This window comes from Atractosteus spatula, chromosome 12 (genome assembly GCF_055471065.1).
Source record: "Atractosteus spatula isolate fAtrSpa1 chromosome 12, fAtrSpa1.hap1, whole genome shotgun sequence".
In the NCBI taxonomy this organism is placed as follows: domain Eukaryota; kingdom Metazoa; phylum Chordata; class Actinopteri; order Semionotiformes; family Lepisosteidae; genus Atractosteus; species Atractosteus spatula.
This window is the reverse complement of record NC_142717.1, coordinates 3936958-3964261: the sequence shown is the minus strand read 5'-3', so window position 1 is coordinate 3964261 and position 27304 is coordinate 3936958. Positions and strand designations below refer to the sequence as shown.

At 45.3% G+C, this 27304-nt stretch overlaps 1 protein-coding gene across 17 annotated transcripts in view; it reads left to right on the top strand.

The window, feature by feature from the left end:
* The window catches only part of clasp2 (cytoplasmic linker associated protein 2), a 101451-nt gene extending 76129 nt beyond the window's left edge, over nucleotides 1–25322 (top strand). For 5 of the 17 annotated variants that reach the window (XM_088928802.1, XM_088928797.1, XM_088928799.1 and 2 more), the window contains 15 exons: nucleotides 5570–5676; nucleotides 6542–6786; nucleotides 8004–8067; nucleotides 10760–10923; nucleotides 11742–11820; nucleotides 15465–15608; nucleotides 17428–17571; nucleotides 17831–17931; nucleotides 18099–18258; nucleotides 19030–19258; nucleotides 20163–20356; nucleotides 20776–20904; nucleotides 21644–21850; nucleotides 22488–22604; nucleotides 23103–25322. In XM_088928802.1, the coding sequence (XP_088784928.1) occupies nucleotides 5570–5676; nucleotides 6542–6786; nucleotides 8004–8067; nucleotides 10760–10923; nucleotides 11742–11820; nucleotides 15465–15608; nucleotides 17428–17571; nucleotides 17831–17931; nucleotides 18099–18258; nucleotides 19030–19258; nucleotides 20163–20356; nucleotides 20776–20904; nucleotides 21644–21850; nucleotides 22488–22604; nucleotides 23103–23192 (2174 nt within the window). In that variant the 3' untranslated portion in view covers nucleotides 23193–25322. Of the gene's footprint in view, nucleotides 1–4423; nucleotides 4487–5569; nucleotides 5677–5927; nucleotides 5952–6541; nucleotides 6787–8003; nucleotides 8068–10759; nucleotides 10924–11741; nucleotides 11821–15464; nucleotides 15609–17427; nucleotides 17572–17830; nucleotides 17932–18098; nucleotides 18259–19029; nucleotides 19259–20162; nucleotides 20357–20775; nucleotides 20905–21643; nucleotides 21851–22487; nucleotides 22605–23102 lie in introns of all 17 variants that reach the window. The other 12 variants (XM_088928793.1, XM_088928792.1, XM_088928788.1 and 9 more) reach the window with 6 other exon arrangements.
* The last annotated feature ends 1982 nt before the right edge of the window (nucleotides 25323–27304 follow it).

Sequence of the window (27304 nt, the reverse complement as noted above, 5' to 3'; positions counted from 1 at the left end):
CCACCCCACCCCAATCCTTCCTGAGGAAACGGCGAGCAGAAGTTCCCGTTTCCTAACCCGTTTCTTTCCACGCCATTCCTCCCGGCCCTCGTCCTTCCCAGGGAATGGCCCTCCCGGTCTGCTCTTAAAAGAGAAGCACTCGTCTGAAGCCCCCGCGCACGCGCTTTGTGCAGCCTTTCACGAACGCGAGCTTCCGTTCAGGAACGAGAGGGGCTCGTTTCGCCGAACCCGATTGCATTTTCAATCCCGGTCTGCTCGGATGATTGAAGGATGTCAATCAGAACCGGAATGACACTTAATCATTCCGATAAAATGGTCTTCTCCTAGCCTGTACTGCTAATACTATGTGGAGGTGCATTTAAAACGGAGAACAGGAGGCACTTCTTTACCCAAAGGGTAGTAGGAGTGTGGACCAAGCTACCCAGCCATGCTGTTGAAGCCGAGAGTTTCTCGGCTTCTTTCAAGAAACAGCTGGATGAGATCCTGGGATCAATGAACTACTCTACCAAATCGGTTGAATGAGTAGAGTGGCCTCCTCTCATCGGTTACCTTTGTTCTCTGTGAAATGACCCCAGTAATAAGTTAACCTAAGCAAGATGCCCTGGTCTGCAGGATAGCATTGCTTGCAATAAGGTAACTCGTGCACAGACCTGAACCTGGCATACAAAGGCTGCACATGAGCAGTGTGTTTGTATTTAAAGCGTTTGGTTTCCATGTATATTCACACCCCTTTGCCTCATGGTGTCAAAACAGCTGTCCCATTTTCTGGATTTATTTTTGCTTTACATTTCAACACGTTTAAAAGCAACAAATTTAAAGGCAGCTCTTGATGAAGTGGCTGAAAGGGCACAGTGCCTTCCAGAAGTAATTTGGCTGTTTTTACTTGTGCCATTTTACTTTCATTTTTGCAAAACACTTTCCCAAGATCTGTAGCGCGGCAGCTCAGCTAGAACCATTCTTCTCATCAGGTTAGATTCCCACAGCTAGCTGCTGTATACCGCGTGGAAAGTCACTCCTTGCTCCATTAGTTATTTGCCTTCAAGTACAATTTAAATGCATCTTTGAATGGCAACGGCCATATAAATGAATCGGGATTCTGAAGTGAAGTGATGGTAATAGGAGGCAAGATGGGGTTGTGTGCGGTTTTTCCTTTCCGATTTTAAGAGCAGACACTTCCCTGTCGCTTCAGTGCTTTAATATCCAGCTGTTGCATAGAATGTTAGTTGTTGCTGCAAAGGACTGTGGGTTGGTGGCATAGAAGCAAGGGACTAATTATGGTTGGGGCAGTGCACTGCAGCTTGCACCTGTCGTACAGTGGATTCCATCGCTGCTGGTCTTGGGATAACAGGTCCGTTGTGAGCTGTGGATGAGCTTCACGCTGGTTTATCAGTGAGCCCCATCTGACAGTGAAGCATTGTAACCTGTGTTTTTATTCACCAACGACTGAGAATAGGGTCGGTCTAAACTATCTGCCTGAGTTTTGTCGTGTCTCAACATAAATTGCTACGGTTTGGTGCCTTTTCTTGAAAATGAAATAAAACACAGCTTAAGGTCAGACCTGGTTGAATTAAAATGCCATGTTAAACTCTAGAATTGGAAAATGCGTGTGGTTTACTATTAGTCCAAGGCTACATCTTAATTCTTCTGGGTGTTTTCCCAAAGGGTATTACTTGCTGAGCCATTCCTTCTAGGAGATATAAATCATGTGCATTTGGATTTTTTTATGTGCACGTCTTTATTCGATCTTGAATTGATAGATATTCTAGATTCTGCTCGTCCGGCTCATTCAAGCACCTTTAGCTTGTGTGTTTTCAGTACTTCTTAAAAGCCGTGAAAAATAATAATAAAAAATCAAGAAAAGAGTGCAATAATTTCAAACAATGGAATACTGTTGCAGAAGCTAATCTTTCATTGATTTCTGCCGATTTCGGTGAGCCAAGGCTTTTCAGTTCCACGCCATGTAGCTTATTGGATGTTTTGAAAATGAATACCTTGTTCTTCTAAAATGCTTTATCAGGCAATATTTGTTTGACCTTGAGTGAAAAGCATCTTAAGTGAAATTCTGACATTTTCTATTAGTTTACAGCAGCTGGTACTAAAATCAGAAAGCCAAAGTGTGACAAGCATTGTAAGCAATGGTTTTGTGAGATAATTTGTTTTACGTGTCTGGTAATAATAAAACTTGGAATCATTAAAACAATGTAAATGAGAACTGCTTAAACTTGCAGGGGAGCTCTGATGGGGGAAATCAAGCTTGTTAACTGTACAAAACTGCATTTCAGAAGTAATACATCATCTCCTGATAATTGTTCCAAAATATCTCCATATTGCCACACTGCACTGCTGAAAAGTGAAAAGGTCTCTCTCCACTACCCTCCTGAAGGTGGCACAGCTGAAACATTTATATATGGTTTTACTGTTCATAGTGGATTCAACTTTTAGAAAGCTCAGCACATTAGCGGTTAATATAAAACATTCTTCTTTTGCGATAACATGCTTTATAACGAGACTATGAGCAAGTTGGTATGCTGTCTGTGTATTATTCATTGTGTACATTATTGCTTTCCGATGCTATTGCTGGGTTACGTGTCTAAGCGGAGAATTGGCCTGTGCTTGTTACCCAAGTGAATATTGAATTCGCTTGTGAGTGATTTTTTATTCTTAGTTTACTTTCAGACGTTTCATTCCATTTTGAATTTGATTCCTTATAAATGAGAAAAATCCAGTTGGGTTATCATTTTATGGGAAGTTGTGTTTAGTTTATTTTGTGGTTTTGCATGGACCTCACCACTTGTTGGCTGTGCATTTGACTATTCCAGACTCCCCAGCTTGCTTGCCACCTACTGGAAAGGAAGTTCTCTTTAGATAAATAGCACTGTGTTCTTCACTTTCCTTTCGTTTCTTTGGTTCTTACATGAAATAATTCTACAATAAGTGTCAGATGCCAGCAGAGCGTGGTGTATTGCTCGGGATAGCACTGTCCTTGTCAAAGATGTCCACAGCTAATATAGATTGTTCAATGGTAAGCGCCGCAGAGGCTCAGAGTCGCCCTCTGCTGTAACTTGCATCGCGTGCCTTATGTGATGACTGAGGAAGATGTGTATTTTGTACGTTTGGAGCGCTGATCCAGCACTTACAAGTATTAATAGTTATTTGATGTGAATCTTGACTTGTAACAGTTCTGTTATACTGTACATGCTGCTGTACTAAATCAGATTGGAACTATGTGGTGTCACTTGTATAGTTCTGCAAAGAAGTAGAGAGATTTACTAGGTGCTTGCTGAAGTACATCACTCCAATAGTTTGGTTTGCTGTGTGGACCAATTCAGTTTCATATTGCAAAGAGTGTCCTTTGAAATGAACCAAGACCCCTTTATCAAGAGAAGTGATTAGGATACCTGTTGAGATTTTGAATTAAGTTCCTCTAAAAACAAAACTGCACTTCAGTCCACATGAAATGGTTAAACAGACTGGGACCAAATATGAAGCAAGACTGATGCCGAATGTCGGTCTAAGTGATGTTGTGCACGAATGGCTCTTCAGAGTAAAGTCCTACAGGATTTTCCGCAAATCTGTAGTGCTTCCGGATGCCAAATATTCCAGTCACGTGCGAGACGGAATTTGAGTTCTCTTTTTTAGTAGGGGTTAATTTCAAACTTCAAAACTGATGGCAAAAGATTGCCAACCGCTGCTTGGTTTGTTTAATTTCTGTAATGCACAGATGAAATTCAGTATGTAACCCTGAACCAGTTCTCACTTCCCTTTCGAACCATGGTCTATGTGTGACTAATGCTTTTATATGTACATGTCAATTATACAGACAAGTCTTGTGTGGACTGCAGCTACTGCAGCTCTTGTGAACCATCCAGGCTTTAGAATATTCTGATAGGTTAACTAGCTCTAGTGGATCCTAGTGGGTTTATATTCCTTCCTCTCCCCATTTACGTGGACCCAAAACTTATTGTGAGCTAAGAATGTGTGGGTGTGAAGATTTTATTGCCTGTGTTTCGATGTAGTTGACTCTGTATAATAGGGATGCCCTAGTACATAACAGGAAAGTCATTCTGCTGTAGTATAAGGAGAGGATGTATGAGGGTCTGTAACAGCAGCATCTTACTTGAAAGTGAAAGCAGCAGGCTGCACTCCAGTTCAAACTCAATGGGCAAGATCCATCCCCTCCATTCCGTAGTTAATAAACAATGTTAAACTGGCAGTTTGCTATAAAGCAATATCATGTCATGTAGAGGCAGACGATGAGCTGTTCTCCACGGTTTCTTCTTCGTTTTCCTCCGGCCTGTGCTGAAATAATTCTGGGGTTACAAACCTGGGCTGCATGTTTCTGCAAGCTCCACGCGGTGTCGCCGTGGGCTCTGTGTGTTTCTGTGTGGGTAACAGGCAGGGTCTGTGTGGTTCTTGATTCCAGCTTCCAGACACCACTCCAGGTCCACCGGTGCCCTCTACACCCCTGATGTATTTGGGGCCCCAGGTGAAGGCTGAGTAACACTCCACTGCCATCAGTCCACTTTGCTCCATGCATTTTTCAGATTGGGTTTTCCATCCAAAAGCGCATGCCTATTAGATTTTCGGTTCAGTTACTGTAGATGTCGTTTCTTTTTGAAGCTATTTTACTCTTACTGCTGCAGAAAGCAACAAGTGTTTGTCTGTGCAAAGCATATGCATTTGAAGACGCTCCTTTCTGAAACTTTTGCGCTACGCTGATCTGATCCGACAGTAACTCAGATCTCAAATTTGTTGAGTATGCAAAATACTTCAGAGCTTATAAAAGCTTATAGAAGAGCTTTTATCACTTAAAAGTTTTTTTTTAAGATTTGAAGGAGTATTTAAAAATTGACCTATTACATTTTAGTTTTGTTTTTTTGTTATAAGCTTCACAAAGTATAGACTGTCATATTTCTTCTAACGGAAATAAAGGTTAACTCTTATGATTAAGGAAAAGTTGTAGTTATTTCTTGATAACATTTGTAACTTCCTGCAGCATGTCCTCATCTTTAGTTACAAAATGGATGCAAACCTCTAGCACAGCCATTGTTTTATTTTCACCTTTTGGTGACTTACAGCATTGATTTTGATTTGAGTCACCCTTAACCTGCCTGGTATCTTTTGTTGTCTTTCTGTTTGCCTTTTTTTCCCTTCTGCAAGCCCTGTGGGAATTTTGTGCTGCTGTATCTGTATGTCAGGAGTGATCTGCCATGCGGCCTGCATCCTAAATGTGCAGTTTTCCTGCAGAATTTTAGAGAAACAGGACCAGATCTTTCTGCAAAAGAAATGAAAGGATAAAGCAGAAGCTTGTGTTTTTGCAAACTTACAAGGAAGGATTTAGGAGCCCAGTATATTACCATTTATTATTTTTTCTTCTGCGTATTATATGCCACATGTTTCTGTTATTTGATGTTATAAAGACAATATTACGCATGCACTACATAACTAGTGCATGTTTAGATGGGGATCATATGTGCCTGACATAAGGAAACTGTTTAACATGCCATTTTTTAGCGTTCCAGTTCTTGCGTATGTGGTTGGTCAAGGCTCCGGTTCCAATTTTTACCAGGTTCAGGTTATGGAATCAGTCAGTCCAGCAGACTGTCGTCCTCTGTAAGCGCCATGAGGGTCCTCAACACGGGCTCTGACGTGGAGGAGGCTGTGGCGGATGCTCTGGTATGTACCCCTCGCTCCTCTCGCACCTTCGCATAGATGTAGAAGGGTCGGTATGTGCATTTTGAAGCAAAATCCTTTTCCTGTATGTCCTTCTTGTGATTTTTTTTTTTATTTGTGTCGTGCAAGTGCCTCATTCAGACCTTTTTACCATCTTCCTCTGTGAGACCTTCACTACTGAAGTTTGTTGCTGTTTCATCCACTCTGGTTTAATCTGTTCTAACCTCTTTGATTCTATTTTTTTGTGCGATCAGCTGTTAGGAGACATGAGGAGCAAGGTAGAGCTTTGACTTTTTCCACTCTTGCTTTATTTTCATGAGATTTTCATGCAGTTGGTGGGGGGGGGGGAATAAAAACATTTTGGACCTGAATCCTGGATTGCCTGTCTTTAACAGATTCAATTGCATTCAGTAATTCTAACTTCTTATTTGAGCCTTGTTCTCAGAATATTGCTGTCCATTTTATTAGAGACCGTGTCCAACGCAATGCAGCTGTTTAATCTTACATCTGTGGCGGGTGTGAATTCCTCTGTGTGTAGTGCTTAATCTTATTTTTAATCTTATACTTTTCAATTGGCTTTAATATAGTAGCGTTTTGACAGGTGATCTGAGGGTTTAAAAGAAGAGTGTAGTATAATAACCGAAGACGAATCACTAGCAATAGATAATAGATCCTTCCTCGTGGAGCTCGAGCCGGAATTCCATTCACGTGATTTTACGGAGCCTGTTGAGCTTTCGGCCGTCTGCGTTAAAATCGCAGAAGGCAGTAGCCTTCACCCCCCCCCCAAAGCCCTGAGTTTCCCGGTTTGCATCCTGTCGCGTGCCTGTGGGCGCGAGTGGGGAATATTCACGCCTCCCCCCTCCGGCAGAAGAAGCCCGCGAGGAGGCGGTACGAGACCTTCGGGATGTACTCGGACGACGACGCCAACAGCGACGCCTCCAGCGCCTGCTCGGAGCGCTCCTACAGCTCCCGCAACGGCAGCATCCCCACCTACATGCGGCAGACGGAGGACGTGGCCGAGGTGCTGAACCGCTGCGCCAGCTCCAACTTGTCGGAGAGGAAGGAGGGCCTGCTCGGGCTGCAGAGCCTCCTCCGGAACCAGAGGACGCTCAGGTCAGTGCTGGGCGCCAGCTGCTCGATCTCCCAGCTCGCTTGGCCTTGTACCGGGCAGGCTTGTATAACCCTGTCCTGCGGGTTCCCAGTGGCAGGAAGTCCTGGGACGTGCCGCCCGTCTGAGCTAAGTTAGATTGTGGGTAGCAGGGTGCAGAAAGCTGGCAGGTACAGGTCTCGGGAAGAACTGAAGGCTGAAAAATAAAAAGGAGAAACAAGATCTCGGTCTCCCAAGTCTTCATCAGGTGCGCCACGCAGTGGGCTCTACAGGTGAAATATTTTCGGTTTTTCAGCATGGCATTAACCTTCCCTTGTTCCTGTGCCGCCAGTGTATGCTGGTGCAGCTCCCTGCTCTAGTTCTAGCCGGATCAGAGGTGCCGCATCGCCTGTGCGAACTACATCTCCCATGAACCCACTGGGCGACTTGCTGTAGTGCGGCCAAGTCGCTAAAGCTTCCTGTCACCCAGGCCCGGCGGTCTCGGGGGCTGTGGTTTGGCGTGACAGTCGTGCACTGGGAATCATCCCACACGTTATCTCTGATTTCAGTGGTTTATTTTATGGGGAACTTTTCTCAGGATGGCACCGGACATGAATACCACCTCCTCACCTGAGCACACTTGAGCTCCGGATCTGGAATTAAAATAAACATGTTTCCCTTCGTGCCTCGTCAGAATTAGTACGAGTCGTGCAATACCCTCGAACTTGGAAAACATGCACATGGCTCTGCAGTGGGACACTTAGTGCCATTTTACCCAAAAAGAGCCAAAAAACAGTATATTGGTCTATTTCAGTGGGTTAGAGCTGTGGCTGTGTGCTTTAAAACAGTACCTGGTAATACTGTTGGGATGGTCTTTTACTTGTAGAGGAGCTCAGTTACTTGCTGGAGAATGTTAAACATCAGAGATGCCGAGTTACACAAAAATAAGGTATTTTGAGGGCTGCCTCCTTTCATAGGTACAACATGACCCATTACCCATCTTATTTGCATCTCTTTAGAATGCCATGCTTTCTTTTACCAGGTCACAGCGGATGAGTAATATGTCGACTGTGAGGACGTTTTTCATGAGTTGTCAGTTTATGCCAAACCCATTGTTATAACAGGCACCAGACAGATCTGACACTTCCTAAGATACGGGTGTCAATGAAAAGAGGGGTGTCTGTAAATCATCTGGGTTTTATTGCTGTCATAGCCTAATCCGTTTTGTTTTTCTTCTTTACAGCCGCGTTGAACTGAAAAGACTTTGTGAAATCTTCACGAGAATGTTTGCAGACCCGCATAGCAAGGTACCTTATACCTTCAAATTTTCAATTAAAATATCCCATTCTGCCTGATTTGTTTCTTCCTCCTGCGTTTCACATTGGTGTATATTTTACGAATTGAAACAGAAATGCTTTTTTCTTTGTTGTGTAATATTTCCATAAGGCAGCAGTCGACACCTGTCGAAATTTTCCCAGTGGAATTAAGTTTGCAAGGCTGTCATGTGATCTGGTGGCTTTAGTGAAAATTACTATGGTAACACTTTATTATAGGGTTCAATAATAAACAATAGCAGATCTAGTAAATATTATTAAAGCATGAATCCATAGTAACTCCAAATAATGGACTAGTTGCAGATATGTGTAAACATTAGGGTTGCTGAGAAAAGTCATCACACATCCCGTGAAGTGTTTTTACAGCATTAAAATCTGTAAATTATCACACAACAAAGCTTAGGATTTACATATACAGCATTTATAAAATGCAACATTTTAGGAAGACAGTAGAAGCAAATATTAACTGCATTATAACATGCCTACTATTGTAATACATTATGTAATATGTATCTCTGATGGGTTAATAAAGGGCTGATTTATTATTGAACATAGTTATAAAGTGTTACTGGTCTTACAGTCCAGTTGTACTGTTACATGTTTTTTACTTTTGTCATTTCACACAGTGTTTGTCGTCGGTCAGGTTCAGCACGTTTTTTTAAACTCCTGTTAGAACAAAGAGCCTTATGACATTCTGATGAAAAAAACATCAAAACCAGTGTAACAGTCTTATTTCTGAGTTCATGACTTCTCTTCAGAATAATCTGAAATCTACTTTGATTGCAACATATTACAGAGGCAGAGAGAAATATTACAACTGCCGTTGCAGTTTCTGACATTACTAATGTACTGAGACTGAGAGTTTTTCTGACAATGTGTACAATTGCAAGAGCAGTTTGTGTGCCTCTCAGTGTCAGTTTCTTGGCTGTGTTCTAATACCAAGAGTTTAAAAAGCGGTCCTGGTGGTCTCACAGTGACTCTGCCTATTCTTTCTTTTTTGATGAACAAAACCTTTAAAATTTACAATCTGTTTTGATCAGAAACTCTTAATGCTTTTCAGTATCTCACACTGTCGGTCATTAACTCCTCAAAGCACCCACAGGAATTTGCCTTGTATTTGAAGACTGTCGGATGGACTTGGGTTGGAAACTCTGGACACTAATTGGTGTTATTTCTCTTTTGCATGCCCTCCCCTGTGTTGGAACTCTCTGTAGAGAGTAAGTTTGTTCAATATTTGTTGGGGACCTGTCCCTTGCATGCTTACAGAATTAACTTTATTTTCATCATCTTGATTGATTGATTGCGCCTGCAGTTCCCTTGTGGTTTTATGAAATGTTGTGGGCCAAAAAGCATTACTAACACTCTGTACAGAGTGTGCATTGTTTACTAATACACTGACATTTCATAGATCAGAGCAATAACTGTATCTAATGATGTTTGGTGCAATTTATCATGAATACAGAATGTGTGTGTGTGTGTTTGTAAAACAAAGTGGTTTTATTTTAATTTATGTGTAAAGATTTAGTTACTCCTGCTAAAATTCTACAAGGAGCTGCAGGGTATTTGGCATTTGGGAAACTAAAGCAAGCAGACTACATGTGATGACACTTTATTGTAGTTTAACATCACAAACAGGGCAGGAGAAAATACGTTTACAAACATTAAACTTATACCAGGTGATTATAGCACCCAGCAGGAAAAAGGTTTTAATTCAGCAGTTATTATTGCATCCTCTGGAAGTCTGAACCTGCCAGTTGTATAAGGTGAAGCCTACCAACGGCTCCTCTGACACTCCCCCCTGTCAGAGCCCTTTGCCTTTTGACGTGCTTCGCCTCAGCAGTGCAGGAGGGGTAGCGCCGTTTGGAGGAGCAGCGCATCTCTCACTGCAGGAAGCTGGCACGTGCAGGGGGCTCCAGGGCACCCCAGAGATGCTCGGCTTGTAACGTCTATGGCCGACGGGCTTGAACCAGTGATATCTGGTCCATGGGTCTTGGCCTATAATCCGAGCAAAGAGCTTTTACCGGCTGGGCCACTTTGGAGCCTCCTGAGAGCCGTTTCCCTGGCTGTGGTATGTGGCTTTGTGTTCATAAAAACACCGCGTTCCAGCAAGCAACAACAAGCACACGTTCGGCATCGCATGTCTAAACAGATTGAGGGTCTGTGGCTTGTTGGTAAAACAAATACAGGGACAGTTTCTGCAACAGCCATGGAAACCTTTTCTCAATATCGTTTTTTTTCCCTCCCAAATGTGTCAGTCCTGCCTTTATGAATCTGAATTTGTTAAATGTGAAATAGAAAACAGGGGTTGCTGTTTGTGCAGGTGTTTGAAAGTCTCAGAGGAGTTGGTCTTTCAGAGCCACGTTTGCATCTTGTCCGGCTGCAGAGCATGATTTGCTGTTGTCACCAAACATCATGGTGGATCCCCTTTTCTCGTTTGCTGTTTTTGTTTTCCTGCATGTAATGCATTATTTCAAAATATTTCTGCAGTCGACTAACAGTGGTAGATCGGAGTAGGAGAAACCTTGGCAGTGAAAATCCTTGCCCGTGTTTCTAGACCGACCTGCTTTGCTGCGCAGCACCTCTGCCCTGCGGGCCGCTTGTCAGCTTGTCCGAACTGCCCCCGCCTCTTCCAGTCAATATGTCTGCTCCTGGCTCTCATTCATAGGTGTTCAGCATGTTCCTGGAAACGCTGGTTGACTTCATCCAGGTCCACAAGGAGGATCTCCAGGACTGGCTCTTTGTGCTGCTAACCCAGCTCTTAAAGAAGATGGGGGCGGACTTGCTTGGTTCCGTACAGGCCAAGGTCCAGAAAGCTTTGGATGTCACAAGGTGAATTGTGTTCTGTATACGTGGATGTTCTGAAAAGCCTTGAACCTGTAGCAACAAAAGCATTTTCATGTTGACTGGTACTTCTGGATCGGCGATTTCACAGACCCTAATTATCTCTCGTCCTTGATTACCCAACGCCACCTTAGCAAGCAGGTCAAGGACTATTGGTGATCAGGACCTACAAATGACCCCTTAGGTTTGTTTTTCATTTGTTGTTTGACTTCAATGGTTTAACATTCATAAGATGTGACTATTTTAGTTAAATTAGATCAAAAGCAATCCTGTATTTAAAAATAGTTCTTGGTGACAGACTCCTGGCAGTTACCAGTTTTGCTGTATGCCAAATGGTTTTCCGAGATTATTAACCTGCAGGTGTATCAAAATCCCACAAGTAAAGTTAACTTGAGAAAAGTAGCAGCTTCAAGGGTCGTGACTTATCCCTTTTTTCCAAGGTGCCTTGTAAATGTCTTTAATTGTGAAAATGTCCTAAAGAATTTTAGTAAACGGCATTTGTCTTGAATTAAAAAAAAATGTGCACCAAATAGATGTGATTGCTTCCTAAAATTAAAAATTATTTCAAATGTTATTTAGCTTTTAGAGTACATTTTCAGCTTCTGGGCTGTTTATGCACCGTTCATTCGACTAATGCACTTTATCAACACTTAATTTGTCATTCACTCTGCCATTTTTCAGTGTTTGTCTGTCTAGACCACCCTATCAGCATTGCTTCTGCAGGAGTTTTGAAGCCGTCCACAACCTCATCCTCCATTGGAAATGGAAAGGCTTTCTGAATAAACTTGCCACCTCTTTGATTGCAGGGAGTCGTTTCCTAATGATCTGCAGTTTAACATTTTGATGAGGTTCACAGTGGACCAGACTCAGACACCTAATCTGAAGGTTGGTACCAATAACGACTGTGTGCAGCAATGCTGCAGCAAGCAGGTCCTCTTCGTTTTTCTTCCTGAAGGGTCTTGAACCAAAACATACAAGCATGACTCACTGTGTTTGGGGCCACAGCAAGCACGGTCTCAAAGTTTAGATGCAGGTCTACCACAAGATTTTGCAATCGCCAGTTTTGCAGCTCACACATGTTCAGAGTTTGAGAAATGCACCTGAGCCGCCTCAGATCGTGTCATCTTCTTGTGATAAGATGAAGGGAAACTGATTAAAATTAATTCATTAATGAGTGACTACTATTACTATCAGGTACGCTACTACTAGATTTTAAACAAAGACTATAACGCGACTCGGAACGTGAGTAGTAGGTGATCTCTGATGACTTCAGAGCCAAAGCACACTGAGATAACACTCCTGAAATTTTCACACTGAGGCTTTTCAGAGGGGAAACTGCAGTTGTGTGGCAGGAAAGATGAGTGTCCAGTCCAGATAGCTGCAATGATTGATGTTAGCCTGCACCCTCTGCCAATGAACGGGCCCAAATTCTGCACATTGCTGAGATTTTGCAGGTCCTGCTTTCCAGGTATATCTGTTTAAAGAAGTATGGCGCAGTTGTTTATTATGCCAATTTACTCTGAAATTCTCACCTTTCTAACTCGGTGCCGTTTTCTTGGGACTGTTATGATCGCACACGGCATCATTCTGTATGATGTGAAGTTGGTGAAGGGCCGTATGTGAAACTGGAGTACAACCAGTCTGGGAGTGCGGGTCATTATTTTGAGAAATTATGAACACCCACACGGGTTGTTTTGTCATGCAGAGACATCCCAAGTCAAACTTGGGAAGTGGATCTGGGCTTGTTTTTAAAATGTGTTTCTCTGGAGGAAGTTCTCGATTGCTGGATGTTGAGGGTTCTTACATTACCTCCAAGCTCTAGATGACATCCCTGTGTCCAGACACAGAAGTATGTAGGGTTGCTTGTGAGACTAGTCCTGTTCGTGCATATTTAAACACGCTTTATGTACTGGGTAAAAAACACAAAAATATGGAAATTTGTTTGGGGGAGGGGTGTTGTCTTGTGGTCACTCAGATTGCTGTCAGTGCAAGCCTGATAGTAGCAGTTCGGATTTAAGCGCACAACTTTCTGAAGCAGAGAAGGTTTCATGTGGTAGAGCCAAGAAAGAGATCTCTATAAGAGCGTTTCTGGAGTCCTGATGGAATTCTAAGCACTCTACTGTGACTGGTGTGTCCCAGTTCTCCAGTGCTTAATTTTGTGTTTATAACTACAGAGCCTAAGTTGGTGCTTCAGTTTTAAACTGCCATTTTGTACCTGTTTGGTGAACGAAAATCACTGACCACTCTCTAAAGATCTGTATCTCGTATCACGCCTTCCCACCAATTTTTCCAGTCCTCCCAGAGAAACTGCTTTCGAAACTTTGATTAGAATAACAGTCTTCTGGTATTATAGAAGCTTTTTGTCTTTTAGTTTCCTCCACGTCTATGCTGACATTTTGGACAGGTGAAGTACGTTATCCAGTAGACTTTCTTGAGCCTTGTTATCATTGTCCTGTCTTCTCTTGGTTGAGATGCAAAAGTAGGGTGTTGAACTTATGTACTTCTGTAGGAATGGAAGATTGGAGTCAACCGTGGGTTGAGTTGCCAAACACAGGGGAGCGTGCTCCTTTCACATACCTCAGAGTGAAGCGGGCTCCCTGCTTTCACCTGCCTCTTAGGTCAAGAGGAGGAGGCTAGCGCTTTGAAAACAGTACCGTTCGTTTAACTGGCATGGGGTTGATTTCCAATTTCTCCTTAAGAGCTACGCTGAATAAAAAAACAACATTTCTCCGGTTAGTAAAATTATTCCCCCCCAAAAAATATTTAAAAACCAGACTCGCTGTTTAACACTACAACGAGCCCTTGCTTCCGAAGAACACGAATGTATTTTTTGATTGTTGCCACCCCATTAACCCCTGTTTTTTCTATATCGTTTGAGACCTAACATGCACACTTCTCATTCACTGCGACTTCCCTGCGTCCTGTAATTTCCAAAACTCAGAGCCGCTACGCAAATACTTGTGTTCAGTTTAGGGCGCGCCTCATGTCTTTATTTCCAGCCCCACCCCCTGCTCTAAACACGCCCCTTTCCCAGAGAGGGGTGCTCTGGCTCCTCTTGCGCCCCGCGAGTTTCCTCCTTTTTAATTTTCTCCAGCTTCTTTCATCCATTTTCTCGCTTCCGCAGTCTGAGCTGTCTCTCTGTACCTGTCTTTATAATCCGTGCCCTCTCCTCTCTCTTTCTAAAGCCTGCCCGGAGGCCTTGCAGGTATGGGGCAGCTCTAAAATTGCTTCCCCACTGCCACAGAAAAACAACGCGCCATACTTGCACACTGCAGGAGCAAATCCAAGTGTGGAACCAAGCAGCGCAGGTTAGTGTCGCTGTGGGGAAGCAATTTTATAGCTGCACTGTCAGGGGAGTTTTCTGAAGGAGACGATAAGCAAGCGCAATGAAAATAAGAGACGCAAACAGCGCTTTAAAATGGAAGCACTATAATCCGGCGAAGAAGATGGTGAAATGTCGTTGGACTGAACGTTTTTTGTTTTTCCTTAGTAATACCTCTAGCCTTGGGGACTCTTGTACCTCATACCTTTCATGCCCCTGGAAATTGGTTATTATTATAATGACCCTGTGCCTGACAGTAGAAAGAGCTCGAATCCTTAAAATTGCACATATTTTGCCTTTGGTTCCATGTTCCTGTGCAAAAGGAGATGTGTTTTAGGCAGATTTTGTGTATTTTTTCTATGCAGAATTTTATACCCAGTGTTCCAGAGTTATTTCCAGTAGAACGGTATTGTTGTGAGCCCTTCAGGGTATACTATTTTGGCTTTTGTTGATCCTGGACTTTGTAAATTCTCCAATTATTGACTCTAATAAAAGGGGCATTTGGACTTGTCATGTCTCAGTCACTCCTCCATGGATATGTTTCCTGCTTTTGTGATGAGGAGTCTTGCGATGGCTGTGGGATGCCCAGGTGAGGGATTTTGTCTGGCTATGAGCTCGTACGATTTCAGGGTTTAGTCTGAGGTTACCTGCCAGCAGCAACAGCACAATCAACTGAATTTGCAGGAGAACCCGCTTGTGTCTGTCTGAGCTGAACGTGTTGGATGTAATAGATATGAATCTTCTCTGTTTTTGAAGTGATCACTCAAACTTGGAGCAGATGTCTTTTTTTTTTTTAAAAGGAGGTTGTCGGTGCTGCACCTTGAGCTCCACTGACCATCTGCACTAATACAGCATGTCTGTTAACCTCTGCGAGGTATATAACCTCCTGCCCCTGTATTCTGTTCCTTCTTGCTACTGTGGAGGAGCCAGGCACGCGGGCAGTTAAATCGCAATTGGCGTGCGGGGGTTTGGGCTGCACAGTTTATCCACCAGTAAGTGGTTGCGATGCATCCGTTATGTGCAGCAGTCCTTTCGGGAGTCATCCTGCAGGGTGTCTCGTCAGTGGCTGCATTGACCTTTGACCCCGAAACGAGGCGTGCGGAGCTCATCGGAACCTGTAAACCGCCGAGCAGTAGCGCGGCCTTCCCCGGGAGCTGCCGGGAGGCTGAAAGCTGCTGTATTTGTGCCACCCCCCCCCCCCCTGCAGGTGAAAGTCGCCATCCTGAAGTATATCGAGACCCTGGCCATGCAGATGGACGCGCCGGACTTCGTCAACTCCAGCGAGACGCGCCTGGCCGTGTCCCGGATCATCACCTGGACCACAGAGCCCAAGAGCTCGGACGTGAGGAAGGTACAGCAGCCCGCCTCACGGGGGGGGGTCTCGTCTGGGCATTCCTAATGGTTCTGTGAAAAACTGGGAAAAGAGTCTTTTCACAGGTAGGATTCTTCTTAACATTAGCAGACTACCCAGCAAGCCTCACAGTTAAATCGACATATTTATGAATACTGTATATATAGATCAGCACAATAATGCAAAAGTGCAATTCTCTCAGAAGCGGTTGACATATGCCAGTATGCATTAATAGTAATAGAAACATTATACATATAAAGGGTTCTGGTTCACATAGAGGAGGGTTTCATTCTAAATATTATTGTAGTATTGGGGTATAGCATTTTCTTTACTGTTATTTATCAAGGAGTGTGCGCACTCTCTGGGGTGTAGTGCAGTGAACGGCTGCAGTCCTAGGGCTCTCCCCATCGTATCTGAGGGCAGTATTAAAGGCAGGTGGGGGCAGCAGCTGTCTGAGTCGTTATCAGCGTGATGCTGAAACCAGCTCAGCCCCCTCAGTTCTGCACAAGGGGGTTATCGACATTCCTGTCCAGGCTCTCCTGGCAGTTCTGGATGAGCACTGTGGGGACACTGTGTGCCGAGTGCTGTCCTCGAAAACCTCCGCGCTCAAACATAAACTAGAGGGATACCTTGCCGGCTGTTGGGAATTTTCTCCTGTCACAGTTCCAGTTTTCCTTCCGTTTTCTTCAGCGTTTGAACGGATAGCCCACGTGTGTGGTTTTGTTCCATGTTTTTGCATGATGGCAATACGGCTGTATTAAAAGCGTGAATGTTTGTCTGTAGTGGGAATTAAATTGCAAGGCGATGCCAGGCGAGTAACAGTTTTTGGTATAATAACATGGCTTTGTTTCTCTGGTTTGTTGTAGTCATGACATTGACTGTGACATTTCACCCGGAACTCTTCGTTTGGTTTTCCTTCATATACTTCAGAAAAACTTTAAAAAGGAAAACTCTTTAGGTTCGGTCTTGGTCTTTTTTAAACTGCGAGTGTTTTGTGTGTGTGGGGGGGGGGCGAGGGGAGTGTTTTTCATATTCTTTTTTCTTGCAAGTAGCCAGTATTGTCTCTACCAGACCAACAAAATACAGTCTGGTCAAATATACACGTGTGATGTGATGTATTCACACGTGTTGTTGTTCTAAACAAGGCCGCTAAGACGTTTCATGCAAAAAGAGGGGCTTTCTGTAGAGAGATGTGCTCTTCCCCACTGTCAGAAAACGTTGTGCAGAGGGTAATGTAAGAAAGCAGTAGAAGCAGCAGTGGAAACAGATATTCTTCAGGACTGGGAGTACACCCGGCAAAGACATTGGAAAAAAGATACAGTAAAACCTCAATGCTCTCGAGTTCTGCATCCGCTTTTTCGCCTAGTTGCACAAGCTGATTAGTGACCGCTTTATGAAGTAAGTGAGAAGGGCTGCATGTCACCTCTCTTTTAAATAAGTAATGAATGGGATTGTCCAAATCTCCCTTTGATTTTGCTTGTTGCAGTTTTTACAATTGAGACGTACTTAAACTCACAAGAAAGCTAGTCAAACTTTTCGTTTAGTTGTGCTATGCTTGTTTCTCATCTCTCTGTGTATTTGCAGAGTCTTTAGATTTTCCCCCACCTGAATTTTTTTTTTTTTCCCCCCGCAGTTACATTTTCTTGAGTCATGTTAAAACTGTGGGTGGAGTTCCGTGTTTCCACCTCAAATGATCAATTCAGGCCCCAGTGTCCGAAATGCAGGTTGTGAATGAAGGGACCGGTAGTGTCCAGTTTGGTGAATGGGAGGAGACTTTGTCTAGAATGGACAGCAATGGGTCTGTGATTTTGTGTTCTAGGCTGCCCAGGCGGTTTTAATTTCCCTGTTCCAACTCAACACCCCAGAATTCACCATGCTGCTGGCCGCGTTACCAAAAACGTTTCAGGACGGAGCCACCAAACTCCTGCAGAACCACCTGCGCAACAGCGGCAACTCGGCTCAGGTGGGCAACCCAGGAAACGGCGCTTGGCATTGTGGGCTTCGGAAGGAGGAACGAGGGCACCATCGCATGTCGCCTTTCCGCCCCACCCTTTCCATTCGAGCCAGAAGCTCCAGGAGAGCTGTTCGTTGAGCGAAGGGCGGGCGTGTGTTAAAATGCTGTGTTCTTGTAGTGGGCAGGCGTGGAACGCTAGCGGCAGGTTAGAGCTCGAGGCGAGACGGCGGTGTGCTTCTGGACGCGTGTGATGAACTCTCTGTTTCAGGCCCCCACTGGCAGCCCTTTGATTCGCCACACGCCGCGCTCTCCTGCCAGCTGGTCCAGCCCTCTCACCTCCCCGACCAGCTCCTCGCAGCTCTTACCGAGGTGAGAGTCCGCCCCCTGGCGATCATGGAGCCACCCAGCCAGCCACAGAGCTCTATCAGTCTTTCATCAGCCCGTCCTCCATGTCCTGTTCCCCGACAATCGTGGCCTTCCTGCGGGCCAGCTTGTTTGTCTGTCTTGGTTAAGACCCTTGTATTGGTGTCCCCCAGCACTGCGTTTGACTACGACACAGAAAACATGAATTCGGAGGACATCTACAGCTCTCTGAGGGGAGTGACGGAGGCCATCCAGAACTTCAGCGTGCGCAGTCAGGAGGACATGAACGAGCCCGACAGACGAGAGTCTAAGAAGGACGGGGAGGGAGAAGCTGTAAGTTCAGGACTGGAAGTGGGCAAGGATGATGGGAGGGAATAGTTCTGGATGTTGATAGGTATAATACATAGAAGTATAAAGCTTAAAAACCTGCTTTAATAGTTGAATTTTTAACAAAGGCAAACCCCACTGAATCAAGTCACGTGTGCAATATTATTTTAGAAAGCTTCCTTTTAAGAAGGCTGCCTGCACTTCAGTAAGGTTGTTGCTCAATACCTCTAAGAGTATTTTTAGCCTCGTCTTTAAGTTCAGAAGTGCAGGTTACAGACAACCTTTCTGATGTTACTGTGGAATAATATCCAAGCGCATGGTGGGTGTAAACACAGGGCAGACGTGTGGGCATGAGCTTCTGTAAGGAACAGTCAGCTGCACAGTCACTTCCCATGATTAATGGTCTGGATGTTCCCCGAAACGGAACCATGTGTACTTCTAAATGGAACGGTTCCGACATTGACATTGGACCTCGCACCACGTGAATTCTGTATTTTTGGCCTGTTTGTACTCTGGGCGGTAATTTGAAGTGGTTGGGGGTTGCTTGATTTTTTTTAGAACTTTTTTTTCCCCCATTTTGTGACGTTTTTTAATGGCATGACCAGTCACCAAAACATTCCTGCCAGACTTGAAAAACTCTTACTCTCCCCCCTGGGTGCCGGTACTCTCCCAGAATTGCCGAACGCGTTTTCGAATGCTTTCCCCCGCAAGACAGCGTGAGGCTCTCTCGTGCCGCTGTCGTACTCATCCCGTCTCTCTGCGTGCTCTGTGCCGAAGGGGGGCAGCAGCGTTCATGACCTGCGGGCCGGCGGAGACGCCGTCGACTCGGGCCGCACCGTCCTGGACAACAAGACCTCCCTCCTCAACACCATGCCCCTGCAGCCGACCAGCCTGCGCTCCCGCGACTACAACCCCTTCAGCTACTCCGAGCCCTACGGCCGGGGCTTCAGCAAGACCGCCCTGACAGAGGCCGTGTTCGACGACGACGCCGAGCAGTTCCCCGAGGGTGAGTCTTGGGTCTCCCGGCCGCAGCGCCGCCCATCGAGGGAGTCGGGAGTCTGGCTGACCTTTCTCAGATGGCTGCCTGGCTCAGCCTGTGCTTCCCGAGACAGGAAGGCATTTGAAAAGGTTATTCTAGGGGAGAGGAGGATAGCATTTCAGGCAAGGAAAGAAATCGGTCATCCCTCCTGGAAAGGACCTTTTCTATCTGCAGTGCAGGAGTTGGAAGATGTTATTCTCTCAGTTCACTTTTGAGGTTTTTCGCCTCCTATTTAAAAGAGTACGGAGTGTAAATGCAGGCTGTTGCTTAAGTGTTAAAAAGAAGTTGAAATTCAAATGATTAATTATTAAAATGATTAAAACTCATTCTCAGAAACAAATTGATCGCAGTGCACACATAGCGGTCATCTGTATTTTTAAAGTGGACTTGTGTGAGCTAGAAGAGGAGATGTGTGTGATGAAACAGTGGTCTCATCCTCCCAGGTGTCGTTTTACTGAAGGCTGTGATGTGATTGGCAGGTGTTGGTAGTAGGTAATCTTCACAGTGTCCGTACAAAACGGCTAATCCATCTGAATCAATTGGAAATGATTTTTTTTTACAAAACGGTCTGAATGTCTGGAAACGTGGAGCAATTAAAATTTTGCAAGAAATCTCTTTCCCTTCATATCACAAACCGTACTGACCCGTTCAAGAGGATGCTCAGTTTTAGCAAGAAGTTTGCACCTAGTGCCGAAAGCTGCTTATAATACGTGCGACAATAATCCTACATAAAGTATCAGAGTGGTACGAAGGTGGAATGTTTCCCGTATTAAATGCGACGCCTGAGCTGCGAGGTTGCGCGTGTCCGATTCCATTTCCTGGAGTTCTGGGCGGCCCGTCTGACCCCTGTCCGTCCTGATGGCTCCCACAGGCAGCAAACTGGACCAGTCGGAGCTGGTGGCGGAGCTGCTGAAGGAGCTGTCCAACCACAACGAGCGCGTGGAGGAGCGCAAGGCGGCGCTGTGCGAGCTGATGAAGCTGATCCGCGACGACCTGCTGGCCGTGTGGGACGAGCACTTCAAGACCATCCTGCTGCTGCTGCTGGAGACGCTGGGCGACAGGGAGGTACGCCTTCACGCGGGTGACCCCCATCTCGAAATAGACCCCTTTCTCTTTGTCGTCCAGTCGGATTGCAGATTTGTTTGGTTCCACCTGTCCCAACAGTACCGTTACGTTTAAACGGTGGAATCCACAGGCACACGGTTCATCGAGACCGATTTAAGAAAAGTAAAATGTCAGACATGAAAATCAAGCATTAACAGCCCAAATCAAACTGGTACAAACAGATAAAATATCATTAACAACTTGCGTTCAGTACTTGCAGGGACTAGGGACTGCCGTCCAGATGCAAGCATCACAGACTGAACGATTTCAGGGGGTGGGAGGTGTCTTGAATGATACTTTTTACCACCGTATGCAATGCACGAAGCGCTGCTGTTATTGAGGCTGAATCGCTGCCGTTGCCCCCCTTTTCCCCCCCACAGCACGTGATCAGAGCTTTGGCTCTGAGGGTGCTGAAGGAAATCCTCAGCAAGCAGCCCACGCGCTTCAAGAACTACGCGGAGCTCACCATAATGAAGACGCTGGAGGCCCACAAGGATCCCAACAAAGAGGTCGGTCACAGGTCACGAAAGGTTCTTGCGCTGTCGCCGGGGATTGGAGTTGTGTTTTGCGGTGTCACCCTTCTGCTTTTTTAGATTCATCGCTAAAAAACGGTTCATCAATCTGACCTCAAGTAAGGTGCATGACCCAGATGTAAGGAAGGCCTTTCAGTTATCTAGTAACTGATTTGTCATCCCTTGTATAGGAGCTGGAACAGCTAAATGCAATTCAGCGGCAAAATAATGGAATTTCACAGTGGAACTTGATTTATTGACATGTCCGCACCTCTTCAAGAAAAGAATCCAATTACAGCTTCGTACTTTCAGTCTTTAAACCCTTCTGAAAAAAACATCCGTCAAATGTATATTCTCTCCCGAGCGTTCGTCACGGCACTTGCTGGTGTATCTGATTGCCGTCGAGAAGATTGAGCTGCTGTTGTACATTTAAAGGCCCGAAGGAGTTCATATTAAATAGTTAAACGCCTAAAGAGATGGTGAGCTCCTGCTTGTGAAAGTTTCAGGCAGGTAAAATAAGTAGCTGTAAAGGTTTTTAACTTCTTACTGATCGGTTGGATAGATAAACATTCCAACGTGTTGTGTTGATAAAGTTTATAATCATTCCATGGGCTTACCCTTTCTTTGTCCTGCTTGTGGAAGTCTTTTATGGGTTTTTCGGTTTTAAGGAGTCCCGTGTTCTGTAGAAGGTGCCCTGGCCCAGTCTGTGTCTGAGGGTGTTTCAATGTTGGCGCAGGTGGTACGAGCAGCAGAAGATGCAGCAGCGATGCTGGCGACCTCCATCAGCCCGGACCAGTGCATCAAGGTGCTGTGTCCCATTATCCAGACGGCAGACTACCCCATCAACCTGGCCGCCATCAAAATGCAAACCAAGGTCATTGACCGGGTCCCCCACGACACCCTCAACCAGCTCCTGCCCGAGATCGTCCCTGGATTAATACAGGTATGCAGCTCGGCTCCTGGAGACATATATAATGGAATGTCACGACATTGGCGAAGTGGTTAGCTTTGTATCCTCGCAGCACTGGGGCCCCAGGTTCAATTCCTGGAGTGCTAGCTGTGTGGAGTTTGTATGTTCTCCCTGAGCCTTCCACAACTCAAAAGACATGCTGGTAGGATAATTGGTTTCTGGGAATAGTGGCCCTGGTGTGTGTACCCTGTGGTGGACTGGTGTCCCACCCAGGGTGTACCCTGCCTTGTGCCCATTTCTTGCCAGGATAGGCTCTGGTGCCCCCATGACCCTGCCTTGGAAGAAGTGGTTAAAATAGATTGCTGACCATGATGCATCTAAATATCTAAATTGAAATTTTAATCTCATGTCGTTCTGATGAAAAAAAATGAAAATCGATCAATGTACAATAAATAAATTGAACACTTAGTAATTTGGAACTGTGGCAGAAAACTACAGAAAGTTGTGTATTGAAACCACCGCTTCTTTGCTTCCTGTCTGCTAAGAAAACCTCCAGATTTGTTTGTGTGTGTGGTGATCAGGACCGATGAAGCGATGATGCCGATGAAACCTCTGTAGACTTCAGTGTTTTTTCCCCCCAAACTGACGATGTTTCCGTTCATCCTGGTAGGGCTATGACAATTCAGAGAGCAGCGTGCGCAAGGCCTGCGTCTTCTGCCTTGTCGCGATCCACGCCGTCATCGGAGAGGAGCTCAACCCACACCTGAGTCAGCTGTCCAGCAGCAAGGTAAACCCCTCCTCCTCCTCCTCCTCCTCCTCCTCCTGCACAGCGCCGGGAGAGACGCGGCTGAAAGCCTGACACAGCAGGCTTGAGCTGGACTTCATGGAGCTGCAGAAGTAGCCACTGGCCCTCTTCTCTCTGACCCTACTGGTGGAATCAGTGAGGGAATTTTTTTTTGTATCAAAACCCAAGTGCACACTGACCGCAAGATGCATAGCATTACCGATTTAAACTTGAAGAATCGATCTCCTAGTGTCAGATGTCCTGTTTGCAAACTGCTGCAATTCCAGATCACCCGTATGTTTGCAAACAGCCCTGTGGGGATTGAGCAATCCCCAGTCTTTTGACAATCCCTCCAGAACCAGGGTTGGGGAGGCTCGGCTGTGCACTGATAGTCTGTCTTTCAGATCTGTCTGCTACTGAAACAGAGGGTTGTTTGCACTTCGTTTGAGCTGTGCTAGGACAATAACGCCTTTCTCTTGCTGTCTCTCCTCCCCCCCCCAGTGGAAGCTGTTGAATTTGTACATCATCCGCTCCAAGAGTGGTTCGACTGGCGGCGACCCCACAGCAGACATTGTGGGCCAGGGCTTGTAAGGAGGAGAACCATCGAGCAGCGGCCAGAGGCTGGGGCTCACTGGCCGTCGGGACGCCGAGCCGCGCCCACCACATCTCCCAACGACAGTGCTTCTCCTCCCCGTAATGTCTAACCGGATGGACCTCCATCCCATCTGCATGTTAACTGTTGCACTAAGTTGTCTGGAATCGAAGAGGGGGGTACAGTATTAGTGTTTGCTCATCAAGAGAAGAGAAAAAAAAAAACAAGTTAAGGGGAAAACAAAATCTGATCAGTTTATCGAATATGCTGGTCGATTTGATTTTAAAATTCATATGTAATATAAAAAAAAAAAAGTGTGCTGGTAGCTGAAAGTTCTCTCGTGGCAACGCCAGACTAAATGCTGCGCAGATGGCCTAATTCCTAGACTGGACAACTCAACACAGCCATCAGGCTGGCACTGAATAAATGCCAGTCACTAAATAGCTCACTCGTGGATCCTTAACCACCATACAGAGAACTAAATAAACCGAAGTCTGGTAACGTTTTGGCTTTTGTCTTTGTCGGCGTTAACTCTTACAGGTCATGTCCAGCTGCTGGTTTAGAAGATTAAAAGTGAAGATTCGCACAGCCTTTTGCTTTCTTTTTTTTTTTTTCTTCCTAACAATAAAAACAAGCCACTCGTATCGCAAAAACGTCACTTAGAAATGTGCATTGCCCTCGTGATTCAATTCTGCAATTTATAGTTACAGGTTTCTTTGAACTCAAAAGGCTGCTTTTGTGGGAAAATAAAAGTAGTGCTAGTATCATTCTGGGATGAAAAGCTTTGTAATTTTGCCCTAAGGTATTTTTTCTATGGATTTTATGATTAAATGTTTGAAATTCCTGGATGGATTACGAAATACCTGAAGCATTTTAAGTTCTTACATAGTAAAAGGAAGATGGCCCTAACAGAATCATTTCCTGTCTGTGGATCAGTTATTCAGTCTGCATGTCTGGTAGGCTTTGCTGACTCAGTGAATGGATGTCATCTCTAGATGCCTGCGATTTTCTTCAATCGAAATGCCTGAGTGGGTTTCACTGGGCAAGCACCGGTGTGTTTCTGTCTTCTCTCAAAACGTTTAGTGGAAATTGCGCAGAGGATGCTGAGCTATTCATTTGTTCTTGCAAAATGGCATAGGTACCATTAAAGTTCTCTCTTAAGCCTCTCATTTTCTTCAGTGGTATTACATCTGCATGGCTATACCTGATATACAAGGAAACATTCCTTTTTTTTCACTTGCATTGGTGCTTTCAGTGGATTGCGTTGGTATCTTACTGTCAGCCTTTTAACAGTGGCTAACTCCGAGTTCATTTTAAGGAAACGACACCCTCCCATCTCAGAACAGTGGATCTGGACAAGGTGTGTGGTTGCAGGGACAGTCCAGTAATGTTAATAAATAAATATATATATACATTTAACAAGCTTCTAATGTGTGATGAGCCGTTTTTGCTAGGGTACTGCCAGTTGCAAATGTGTTTTACCTGAATTCAGAAATGAGGTCTGTGTTGCAGTAGGTGTCTACACAGTGGTACGTTCAGAAGACGTTCAGGAGTAAGGAATATGTCACAGCTCAAAGTCTGCATGGTGGTTAACTTCTCAGTGACTTTGTTTGGGCACAGGTAAACTCTTCTGATCCCTTCCGGTTCCGTTTGACGAAACGTCCCAACACTCTGACCCCACGCCGTGCTTTTTCTGAGCGCTTTCTGAACCTCGCGCGCTGCTTTCGTGCTTGATGTCATTTCCTGTCTAGGGGGGGTGATTCCGATGGCGTACAAGCGCATCCAGATATTGGCAATCATTTCACGAGATCCAAACAGAAAAAAAAGGTCAGTTTGTTTGGCAGTTTGTTTCCAGGAGGTAAAAAGTCAGCATTGATCTGATTTGTTTTTCTGTTGTGGCAAAAGTAGTCTCATTTTTCTTAAATGAGAAAGAAACTTGTAGAAATGTATCTACTGACATGAAAGGCGAAACTCTGTCAATGTCTCCTTTTTTTAATAGTCACTTTTTTTTTGTTTTCCTTCCTGTGAGTGTAACATTCTAGTTTCCACTGTTGTTACTTTTTGTGTATTTATAGATCTGTGCTTACAGTTGTGCATATACCTGCAATAAAATTGTACATAACATTACCTGAGAGACAAGCCCTGAGCTTTGTTTTTATTCACCTTTTGAGGTCTTGAGGCTCGATTCTGTTCACGTTTTTTTTTTCTTGCAGCAAAGAGTAAATGGAGCTGAAACGTTTTTCGTGGTTTCGCTTCAGGTTCTGTTTCTCCAGATGGAAAGAGTGTAAGGGGTTTATAATGTTTGCTGTTCATTAGTTAACATCCTGCGAGCTGGAAGCTCTGCGGGCTGTTAAAAGAACGCGTTCAAACCGCCACATACTAGTTCCAGCTCAGATGGACATCTGAAGAAATGTGTGAATGGCAAACACAACTCAAAACATCTCAATATCACTATACCTAGGTGTACAGTTTGCCTTGTGTATTACTAAACAAAACCCTGGACTTCTAAGTGCGTTTGCACGACAAAACGGGTGCTGCCATCGACATTGCTTCTTGAGCTGTGACTGAAAACCCACCCTAACCCCATGGGTGTACTCGTATATCCACAGGTGAATGGCTGCGGTTTGCTTGTACCTGCCCGCTGGTAACTGCCATCTACCGTCTCGACCCGAAGCCTCCAGTGAAAGTTGAAAGCGGGGCACAATATTCACATGATCGAACCCCAACCGGAGCTCTGCGCCACACTCGCTTTCTGGCCCGCAGGGAAAGCCGTGAAACTTTTACAACGGAAACGCGTCACGGCTGAAATCCTCAAACGTTACACCGGGTCGCCAGGAAGGAGTTCGGGGAAGACTCGGGAAACTCAACAGTATCCGGTCCCAAACAAAAATCCCGAGCTTCTCAAACATATCTAACGCCACTGGCAGTGACCACCTGATTGGTTCTACATCTGACTTGCGGGGGTGTAAGGATGACATGCTCGTGTGAGAACACACCCAGGGCTATTCCTGGGGATCGGCTCCAGGCGGGAGATGAAAAGAGCGGTGGTCGGTGTTCAGCACCGCGGACAGCTCCGCGTTGCCGCTCGGTATTAAACCCCAAATTTGCGCAGATTCCCAGCGCACGGCCACAGCTGGATCAGCCCAGCACGGCGTTCAGTGATGTCTTCGGGTGCAAGCAAGCTATCGGATGTCACATTATGGTAACAAGAACACAGGTATAACCTTGATCGAGTCTGAGCAAATCATATTTCGAATAGCGTCGTTGGCGAACAATACTGTATAAAAAAATAAATGCTCTACAATCTGTTTGATCGGGCAAGTGTGGGACATTTATTTAGCGGGGTTTTTTTTTCCCCCCCACACAGCCAAATAACTTTTGAACACAACACCAGTCGGACCAGCACTCGAAAAGCGACGACACCCCCAACTGTTGTCAACGAAACCGCGGTGAAGCTGAGGAGGAGATAAAGCTCGGACACTACCTTGTTTATGGTAAGAACGGCAAATTGGGATTGTGTCACTCACTTTTAAAACAACTTCCTGGTCTCTTTTCTCCTGGCGGGCATTCCAAGAACTTCCATCCGAGTCCAAGGAAACTGTCCTCATTCGCTGATCGCTCAAGTGCAAGTAGGTGAGGTTCCCCTTCAGACGCTGTTGATCCGAGGAAGCGCCAGGTCTGCTGGGCAGCTAGAGATGGTGTGCCTCAGCCATTGCTCGGGCCTCTGCATTTCGCAAAGCTGAAGTCCTATGAAATCGAACTGTGCACGAAATCCGTGTTAACTAGTTCATGAGCGCGTAGGCGTCTTTGCAGTTCAGTCATTATAGGCAGACACCAAGTGTGGCGATAATGAAAGCGTCTCAATGAATCACAAACCCCTTTTAGTGTTTGTATCTGCGCTTCCCTGCTGCTCCCGAAAGAGACCTTGCCCCGATATGGCGGTACCCCCAGACACACTGCGCCTTTCTCAGCCGCCACCAGCACCAGTAAACGATGCGGGTCCTTGTGCAACAGCCCTGGCGCCCGTCTCCGGCAGCGGACGGGTCGATCCGAGGGGCCGGCCGGAGTGCATTACAGCTCGGTCCTGATGACGTGGAAATATTAAACCCGG